The following is a 10,795-nucleotide window of genomic DNA, read 5'->3' on the forward strand; positions in this document are numbered from 1 at the left end:
CTACGTCACCTGCCACCTTCCTCGTCATCCTCACCGGCTCGATCAGCCCCTTCGTCTCCTCCGCCTTCTTCTCCTCTCTCGAGCGCTGCATCAAAGTCGCCACCAAGGACGAGGCCGCCCACTGCTCTCTCTCTCTCTCACGAATCTCTCTCTCTCTCTCTCTCCCATTTTTGGATTTCTTGCGAGTTCTTGATCTAGTCCAGCTTAGTTGGCCCAATTCGACGACGACGACTCCAACAACAGTAACCTCCCGCATATCCAAGCCACACAGCCGGGACGGTGGCCTGAGACCATGCCTCGCCGGTGCATTGGGAGTAGGAAGTGCACTTTGCTGATGGAGGCAGCAACACGAAAGAAGAAGGGGGTTTGTCTTGGAGCCCCAAACCCTGGATTAGAGGCACCGTAGTCGTCGGCAAGAGAAGGGATCGAAGGCGGAGATCGTGGGCTCGTGGCCGTGTGGGAAGAGATGGGTGCCCAGATCATTTTTTTTTTCCAAATATTGCAGGTTTGATTATATAAGAAAAAAGTCATTTTTTTAGAAGAACAAAACAGTAATTGAGTGTACAACACAGAAATCGAGTATTAATATCCATATTTGGGAGGGGGGAATAGATGTCTGTTGGGGGGCAATAGAGATCTGTTAAAGGTCTATTGGGGGGCAATAGACGTTTTTAAATTGATCTAATCTCTTAGTTTTTTTCTTTAAACAAAGTTTTATTTATCTAAATTTAAGAAGATTAGTTCATATTCTGGCAACCGAAAGTTCTATTGGGGGGTAGTAGACGTCTATTGGGGGACAATACATGGTTGATAGACGTCTATTGGGGGGTAATAGACGTCTATTAGGGACAATAGACTATTGAGATAATAGACGTTTATAGACGTCTATTAGGGAGGAATAGAGGTCTATTGCCCCCTAATAGAGAGGCAATAGATGTCTATTGGGGGCAATAAACCTTTCCAGTGAGGTTTTCAGAAAGTCCGGTGGGCGGCGGTCGGTGACGGGATTCTGGCGAAATTGGCTGGATTCGGGTGATGTTGAGCAGATTCCAGCGATCGGTGACCGGATTCTGGCGCCCGGTGACGGGGCTCCAGCGAAGTCCCCTATGGTTTCTCTCTCCTCTATTTTTTTTTTTCTCTCTCTCTCTCTAAGTAACAAAGGTGAGGGTAAAATGGTATTAAATTTTTTTTTTTTAAATAAATCTTAATGGGGTATTAGGGAAGACATCCTTAGAGTGTTTTGAGTAAGAGGGAATTAAAAAAACTTAATGGGATAAGTAGGAAAAAAATCTCTAGAAATGGGGTAAATGGACAAAAACCCTTATTTAAACATGTTTTTTTTGTTCTTCATTTCAACCTCGGTCTAAACCAAAAATGACCCAACATAATAAATCTTAAAAAGAAAGTTGCAGAGACCTAGTTGTTGATGCCACGTTCAATTTGTGAACCAAGGAGGAATCTATGGCTGAAGAATGGCTGATCTTCAAGTCATAATCTCCATGGGGAAGGGAGACCTCAAAATAACCATTGGAGTCTGCTGTGAAAGAAGCTGAGCTCCAATAACCCCATTCCTTCAGTAACTTGTCCACAACGTCACCGGTTGGCAAGTTGTTAAAGTTTTCATCTGTCAAACACATTCTGTAACATCCTTGTGGTCCCCGTCCAGCCCACATAATGATTCCTTGAATCTGAGGGTGAGAATGCAACTCTCTAAGAAGCTGCTCCAATATACTTGGCTGCCCATGAAATAAACAGAATTCAAAATTCATCAGTTACATTCCGAGGTAAATAAAAAATTCTAAATGAGACCATAAACCAGATCAGTTTCATAGTTTTCCTTCACAAGGATGAGATGAAGAAACTTTAAACATCAACTTCACAAAAATTTTAATTGTTTTTAATTTTGACTCTTTTTTTCAACCCTTTAAGCTTCAATTGTAACTTATAAGTATTGGGATGGTATGATTTAGTGATTTAGTGGACGTGTAAAAAGATAAGCGTTTGAAAACCATTTAAAGTAACATGCTCGTGCCTTTCATACAGAAAATCATCATCAATTCAAAATAAAGTATAGAAATTCAATCTATTACCTGATCAAGATGATCTGCTACGTCCAATTCTGTGATCCAAATGGGCACATTTGCAGCCCCAAGAGTATCAAGAGAAGCTCGTATGTAAGGAATGTTAGGAGTAATATTGAAATGAGACTCAAGCCCAATCCCATATCGTCCGCCCTCATTACCCGGAAAGCTTTGTATATCTCTGAGCTTTTGAAGGTACTTAGCTGGAGAGGCTGCTTCATCTCTGTTATCCTCAATGGTATTAAAGTCATTCAAGAACAAGGGGGTTGCTCCATCAGCTTTAATAGCCCAGTTATAAAAAATTGCTGAAGCATTTGCACCCATCCTACTTTCAAAGAAATTCCAATGTAAATTTTCGTTGACAACATCCCAAGCAATGACCTTGCCCTTGTATCTCTGCATAACAGAATTTAGCCTCTTGTTAGTTGCACTTTCAAGTTGTTGCTCATTGAGTGATTTGACCCAACCGAGTTGGTACTGGGAATCATCCCAGAGCACATTATGGCCTCTAACTGCAATGTTGTTTTGTTGTGCAAACTGAAGCATGGCATCAGGCACTGAGTAGTCCTCACGTCCCTGGACATTCTCTGTGCTATACCATTTCATTTCGTTAGCAAATGTTGTTACTCTGAACCTTGAAGTGAACCACTTTTGGTGGGCAGGGTTGTTGAGGATGAGATTGGTCATACAACAACCAAAAGGGAAACTTGGAGCCTTTTGTTGAATGGAGATTGTAGCATTTGGTAGAGGATTTCCTTGTGCATCAACTGCTTGGATTCGCACCTTGGTTTTACGATTCTACAACGTAAATAAATGAGGTTCAGAAACATCATTGGTATACATATTAACTAATGAATAAAATGTCAGTGAGGTTCAGGGTGTGCGCACATATATGATTTTAGTACTTACATTGGCAATGCTTTGATCTTGATGAGACTTCCATTGCTTTTTGGTGAACGGTTGCAATGAGATGCTGTCAACCCAAATCTCAACAGAAGTATTCTTGCTCTGAAAGGAGACATAAGAAGATCATAAAAGGATACCTATAATCGATCAGTAAATCCAACTTTATTGTTTTTGCTTGCTTTGATGACAAATAATTTATACCTCGAAATAGAGCTCGGCATCGCCTGAAGCCTTGACAGTTAGACCACCCTTGAGCATGGACCAACAATTTGATTCCGCAATAATCTCACCAGCATTTAAAAATCCAGAAGCTGTCTTGAAAATAGCTGCTATTGGAACGCTACCGCCACTACTTGCTTGTATCCAAGCTGCATAATATCAACACAAATTATTTTAGATCTAAATGCAAGGGAACAATATTAATTGCCAGTCTGACATTTACACCTATATTTGTCTCCATGTATTCAACATTTTTAATTATTTTTTTGTCAATTATTTTGTAAATTGCTAACTAACTATAATAGGTTTCCTTTTATAATAATTAATTTTTCACTGACGTGACTTGAAACTCATATCATAAAAAAAAAAAAAAATTATGCAAGTTACAATAGTTGATAAAAAGAAAAATTGATAAAGAAACAAATTAATAGTTGGATAAGATTGATTATATTGATTATTACATGAGAACCATTTGATAAAGTGTAGAAACATAAATAATTTAGGATGTAAAGGTCAGGCAACTAAATGAGATTTTAACTGATGAGTAAGAAAATTAAAGCAATTAATTACCAGAAAATGTGTAGAGCTTGTCACTTCGTAAGTAAACCTTTTGAGACATGCTATCATGCGGTTGAATTCGACTATGAGCCACGAGGAATTTGTTACCCTGTGATTCTGTGTGCTGTAGTTTTGCTTTGCCAAAAGAAGTCCATCCTTTTAACCCATCATTTAACTCGGGGTTTATAATGATACCTCCACCATACTTGGGTTTCTGAGGATTTGCTAAACACTGGAGAAAGGGAAGAGGATGATAAGATGGTAATTGAAATATCTTTTTATAAATTTAACTACGTAATAATTGCTGAAATACTATTGAAGTAAAATTAACTTGCCTCTATACTTGCTGAGTAATCATAGGGTAAGGCTTCGACTTCAAACCCTGCAAAATACTCATCCTGTTACAGTGTTCTTTTAAACCAAAATATAATTAAGCAATAACCCATCATAATCTTATATTCTTATTATCATGATCAAGGCACAAAACTCCAAAGTATTAGTAGAGGTCTCAAGTTTGGATTTCCCTCCTCCATTTGATCAAAACCAACAACAAAAATATTAACGTATTGAAATTAATTCTTGCAATTGACTGACATATTCCGCATAGATGTAGCCAACCCAACTAAAAGAGGAATGAATAATATTTGTTACGTCGTAATTGGTTAAATAAGATTGTACTTAGTAAATTAATGTAGGTAGACATGTTTTAACAAATATTTAATTACCATCCGGCAGTGGCGGAACCTAAAACTTGGGGGGGGGGGGGGGGGGGGGGCGGGGGGTTCCAGTGATAAAGCTTTAACTTTAGCATACTAAATTTAACTTAAAGGAAAAATAAAAAAACTGGTTTTCCATATTAATCAACGCACCTAGTTAACTTTCTCTATACTAAAACAATTAAAAAAACAACATTAATTAAAATAAATTGCAAAATCTTTTAAACCTAAGAAGCATTAATTTCCATATTTCCTAGTTATATATTCTAAGAAGCATTTCCATCTTTCCTTATTATAAATTTGGATAGTTATTACACTAATATACTATTAATTCTGAGTTATTCTCTTTATAATTTTGCAAATTGCGTTGCTGATTGGTTTGGGAGGGGGGTCCAATTAAAGGCAAGTTCCATTTAATTGTATGAGGTTTAGCTGATCACTGAAGATCTGGACAAATGTTGGGGGGGTCCGAACCCCCTCAGGCTGTATAGCAGTTCCGCCACTGCCATTCGGAAAGAGGAAAAAAAGAAAAGAAAACAATATCGTTGTCTAAACAAACGCATTGAAAGTTTTGGGATTAGTTCAATAGGTTAGACTGGTGAGACGGAGTTATGGATTCAGTAAAGATAAAACTAAGCCAGGTCATGTTAGATTTTTTTTTTTTTTAGTGGTTACAAAACAGTTTGAAAAGAGGAAGGCTATCACGCATCTGTGCGCTACAGCAGACATACAACCTCTCGATTTTTTTTGTCGTTACAAAAAATTTTGGAGAGAGGAAGGCCATACTACAGGTCCTCCGTGTCAGGGCAGACCTACAAGGCTACAACCTCGATACATATACCTATATATCTCTACAGCCTCCAAGTAAGAATTTTTGGAAGAGATTTATAGATCACAGGATTCAACATAGGACTGCAGGGATCAAACTTGGATCGGGGCTCAACCACAAACATGCTCATACCAACTCAACCAAACCACATTGGTAGTCAGCGGTTCGGTTGCTCTTCAATATAACAAAAGAATAGAGCTTTTACGAGGAAATTGATTATTAATTAAGCTTATTACAAAAAAACTGAAATTATATGTTGAATTTTGTAAGTGCAAAATCTTATCAACGAGACACTTGCAAATTAACTGTATGAATCAATTTTGGTTAGGAGTTTAAGTACATAAGAGCAAAATAATATGGACGAACCTGAAAAAATAGTAGTGCATAACACCAGAAGCAGATTGTATTGTATCCCATTCATCTTCAGGAGGATGTTAACATATAAGAGACAATAATCAGGCTTTGTATTTATATGAGAGATATGACATTGGGGATTCCCTTCATCATAGCAAGATTTGGGTATGTATTGAAATGTATGAAAACAGTCTACAAATGGGCAATGATATGGGGTCTCAATGAGGCCTAAGATTTGTGACCTCAAATGCTAGGTGTCATGCCATGTAAGCAAATACAATTTTTTTATAATTCCACATAATATATCTTGCCATAATATACTATTGCAACACCAACTTTATCATTTTATATTTCCTTTTAGATGTTAGGAGGTGAATCAATTACATTAATGAATTTAATTAGGTGATGAAAAAAATATCAACTATTAATTATGTGCTAATTTAAGAGATATGTAAATTATTTGACAAATATTTTTCTTCATTTAATTAAATTCTTTCCTATCCAAATAGCATTAATATATTGAATTAGGTGTCAAGAAATAGGCATTAAATTTTCTTTCCAAATATTGATTAATTTCATAAAAAAAATAGCATTAATAAATTGAATTTGGAAAATACGTATGTCTAAATTAAGAGGTATGACAAAATTCCATGTTAGTAGCAGTCATTAATTATCATCTACAATCTAAATATTAGGAAAAAACAAACAAAAATAATAAACTCAATTTCAATGTTTAAACCCTAGCTACATAAAGAGAAAAAAAATGAACAAAAGAATATATAATAATCATATGAATATGTATTTTTCACATTATATTTTCAAAATTTGCAGGAACCCAATAAAGGTTGAATTTATATACATGTGTTATGCAAATCTTTTGTTCGAATGTATGTGCAAATCTATTGATTGAATTACATGAAATTTTTTTTGTTCATGATTGAAGAAAAAAGTCAGGTAATTCAATCAATAGATCTGCACATACATTCGAACAAAAGATTTTCCTCAGTTTAGAACTTGAGCACCGTAGAGATGGTATCCTGATTCATCAGTCAGCTTATACCCAAAAGATGCTTAGGTGTTTCAACACTGACAAGATTAAGCCTTCAAGCACCCCAATGGTCGTCCGTAGTATTGATCCAAAGAAGGATCCATTCCGTCCAAAAGATGACGACGAAGAAGTGCTAGAGGCAGAAGTGCCCTATCTAAGTGCAATAGGCGCATTATTGTACTTAGCAAAATGCACAAGACTGGATATCTCATTCGCTGTGAACTTGCTAGCTAGATATAGCTCTGCACCAACACGACGCCATTAGACTGGTGTTAAAGATATCTTTCGATACCTAAGTGGTACGATCGATATGGGCTTGTTCTATCCCTACAGAGAGAAGATGGATTCGGACCCATCTAGTGTCAGGGATGCCACATATGGTGGACCGCGTTCCCTCTCCCCACCCCAAAACGATGTAAGTGTTTTGGAAGGTTTTGCTGATGCTGGGTACCTCTCTGACCCACACAAATGTCACTCCCAAACTGGTTATGTTTTCACCATGGGAAAGACCGTAATATGTTGGAGGTCTACAAAGCAGACCTTAGTCGCTACCTCTTCGAATCATGCAGAGATTATTGCTCTTCACGAAGCAGTTCGTGAATGTATATGGCTTCGATCCATAGTTACGCATGTTCGAAGCAATTGTGGTTTGAAGTCTACCACATATGAGCCAACGAGCATTTATGAGGATAATGCTGCTTGCATTGAACAAATGAAGTAGGGCTATATCAAATGCGACAACACCAAGCACATATCGCCCAAATTCTTCTATAATCAGCAACAACAGAAGCTCCTCAAGATCAAAGTGAACTAGGTTCGATCTGAGGACAATGAGGCAGACTTGTTTACTAAGTCATTGCCCAAATCCACGTTCGAGAAACATGTGGCAAGAATTGGCTTGCGGAAATTATCTGAACTCTCATGAGCATAGTCATCAGGGGGAGGCACAGACGTCAGGGGGAGATGTCTACATGTTCGTCTCGTATCGTGAAGGGTGTGTTGTGCTCTTTTTCCCCTTCGACAGAGGTTATTTTTGTCCCACTGGGTTTTTGTTACTCAGCAAGGTTTTTAACGAGGCAACGAGAGAAGCACCGCGTTTGGACAACACAAGGGGGAGTGTTTAAGGATATCTCTATTTGTGTTTGGCCCAAACTCTAGGTTACTTGACCTAGTGGTAATAGGGTTTAATTAGAAGAATCTAGAGATTATCTTTCCTTGTATGATTCAGCCTCTATGCATTGTAATCCTCTATATAAAGAGGTCCCTATTATCAATGAGAATACACAGCAAATTCCTCTCAAATTCAGTTTCTCTACAACAAGTTTATTATTTTTGTTTGTTTTTCCTTAATATTTAGATTGTAGATGATAATTAATGACTGCTACTGACATGGAATTTTGTCATACCTCTTAATTTAGACATACGTATTTTTCAAATTCAATTTATTAATGCTATTTTTTTATGAAATTAATCAATATTTGGAAAGAAAATTTAATGCCTATTTCTTCACACCTAATTCAATATATTAATGCTATTTGGAAAGAAAAATTATAGGAAATAATTTAATTAAATGAAGAAAAATATTTGTCAAATAATTTACATATCTCTTAAATTAGCACAGAATTAATATTTTTTTAATCACCTAATTAAATTCATTAATGTAATTGATTCACCCCCTAATATCTAAAAGGAAATATAAAAGGGTAAAGTTGGTGTTGCAATAGTATGATGTGGCAAGATATATTATGTGAAATTAAAAAAAAATTGTATTTGCTTACATGACATGATACATAGGATTTGAGGCTACAAATCTTATATATGCCTCATTGAGGCCCCATATCATTGCCCTTATGAAAATTATGGATCCATGTAATATCTTTGTACGATACGGAGGATATATCCTTATTTTTCTTCTCTTTTTTGTGATAGTTTTTATTTATTAACAAATTTGGCATATGTCCCCCAACTCAGAAAAGCAATTTAATGAGAGCAATTTTTGGCAAGTGTATATATTAATGACAACGTTCCTAAATTATATTAAGTGACGATTGCATAATGAGCGTTTATCCTAACTGGCCTGTTGGTTTGGGGATACTTTCCCTGTCCCGCAGGTCACCGGATCGAACATTCCATGACCTTGATCCTCTTCTGGCAAGAGAAAATGAGGTATTCCAAAATACCTCTGTTTTTCCCCGCCTCTTTCTCTGAGCATCACAGTACCATATATTGAAGGGTGTCTGCCTTGAAAGTAACTAATACTTCAAATTTAAACTTCAAACGAATATGTCGACATCATTTTCAGTTAACATGGATAATTATTTGATAATTGAACAAAAAAACAAAAACAATAAACTCGCAAAGAAATTATGTTAAGCAAGATGGATTATTCAATTGGAGGTTTTACTCCCTTAGGCCATATAAAGAGATTGATGGACAGCTCATCACTTGATCCGAACAAATCGAGTGGGATTAAGAGGAAAGTAGCCATCGCAGAAGGAGGGCCATCATAAACTTGGCATGGACTGCTCTTAGTGTAAGACTGTAATCTGAGAACATTTCCGTTGGTCTTAATACCAAGTTTATAGTAAGACTCCTTCATGAAGCTAGGTTGAAGACAATTAAGCCTCACCGCATTCCCTACACCTTCGATGACGCGATTCTTGAGGATAAACATTGTGCCTTCATTTCTTTCTTGAAGAACAGTAAACCTTTCATTCTTTTTCAATGTAATGGAAAAATCACGGTAGTACCTGAATTTGGTCGCAGAACTGACATGATTAGTGTCAAAGTGCTTGTATAAGTTCCTAGACGAAGCAACAAAGTCGCAGCCAGAATGGGGGCATGAACAAGGCAAATGCATGCATGCCTTTTCATGTTCTCTTTTCTTGTCATAAGTCATGGTTTGTTTGCAGCCATACTTGCTATTTCGACATGAAGTTGTACTTGATTCCAGGACCTTCTCAATGACCCGACAACGACTAGAGCCAAAGGGGCTAGAACATGATGGACATTTGTGTATTTTGGAGCTGCAGTAGTAGCAAGCTATGTGCCCATTATTTTCACACTGGAACACTGGGATGGTTAAGGGTTCAAAACAAATTGGGCAGTCGAAAACTCCTGGGTCGTTTAAGGTGACATTAATAGGTTCATCACCGATGGGTTCATAATTTGGCTCTTCCTCTTCATCTTCGATATAGACATCTTCATCATAACCATTATCTGCGATAAATTCTTGTTCTTCCTCATCTTCTTGATATTCTAGTTCATCCTCATCTTCTTGATATTCTAGTTCATCATCATCTTCTTGATATTCTTCTTCTGATCCATCATGCTCACTCTCCTCTCTTTGTCCTTCCCAGGAGGTCATGGAAGGGAAATCTCGACGATATCTCTTCAGTACGGGGTGGCTGGAACCTCCAACACCTTCATCATCTTCAGTATCACCAAAAAGTCGAGTTCGTCTCACCATTAATTCCTCTTTCTGCGTCTCTCCCTAACTAATTGATCAATAGATGTACTGACTTTTGATTTGATTTTGTTTGACTCCTCGATCATCTAGTTGATATATATAGAGAGTTGACATGTACCGACATACTAGTCTCCTGAAAAGTTCTAATCTTAATTGGTTTGGGTTTTCGTAGGGCCTTATTCCTAATATAACTAGGTTTACCAATTCCTGTCAGCATAGATAATAAATTATCAACAATTTTGCGCTAGTCTCTACTTGGTACGGTGGCTTCGGCTTAAATTCCAAATCCACTTGGTCCTGAGTTCGACAGGCACTTCCCAAACTTTCTTAAATTCCAATTCCCCATTTGAAAAATAATTTGTTGTGCCCAAACTTTCTTAAATTCCAATTCCCCATTTGAAAAATAATTTGTTGTGCCCAAACTTTCTTAAATTCCAATTCCCCATTTGAAAAATAAGGTATTATAAAATACATTTGTTTTAAAAAATTATTTTAAGTCAATCAAGTTTTTAATGGTGTTGCTCATTTAGCTCGCGACGCTCTTATCATGCATCAAGTTTGAATCTAAGATGTTTAAATCTACATCACATATTGTGGTTCCTTATTACTTACTAT

At 36.9% G+C, this 10,795-nt stretch overlaps 1 protein-coding gene across 1 annotated transcript; it reads right to left on the minus strand.

Moving 5' to 3' along the window:
* Nucleotides 1-1,394: 1,394 nt before the first annotated feature.
* Nucleotides 1,395-10,180, minus strand: LOC112170740 (endo-1,4-beta-xylanase 5-like). Its single transcript, XM_024308049.1, has 7 exons — nt 9,116-10,180; nt 4,100-4,162; nt 3,777-3,996; nt 3,189-3,355; nt 2,991-3,089; nt 2,091-2,879; nt 1,395-1,736 (listed from the first exon to the last, which is right to left on the minus strand). Exons 1-7 carry the CDS (start codon nt 10,178-10,180, stop codon nt 1,395-1,397), a joined length of 2,745 nt encoding a protein of 914 aa, XP_024163817.1.
* Nucleotides 10,181-10,795: the final 615 nt, after the last annotated feature.

This window comes from Rosa chinensis, chromosome 6, assembly GCF_002994745.2.
Source record: "Rosa chinensis cultivar Old Blush chromosome 6, RchiOBHm-V2, whole genome shotgun sequence".
In the NCBI taxonomy this organism is placed as follows: Eukaryota; Viridiplantae; Streptophyta; class Magnoliopsida; order Rosales; family Rosaceae; genus Rosa; species Rosa chinensis.

Excerpts from the sequence above, each read along its gene's own strand:
- LOC112170740 (XM_024308049.1), bottom strand. The coding sequence starts at position 10,180 with ATGGTGAGACGAACTCGACTTTTTGGTGATACTGAAGATGATGAAGGT. Across the intron at positions 3,090-3,188 it reads ATGCCGAGCTCTATTTCGAG|AGCAAGAATACTTCTGTTGA; the intron begins GTATAAATTATT and ends GTCTCCTTTCAG. Across the intron at positions 2,880-2,990 it reads AAGATCAAAGCATTGCCAAT|AATCGTAAAACCAAGGTGCG; the intron begins GTAAGTACTAAA and ends TTTACGTTGTAG.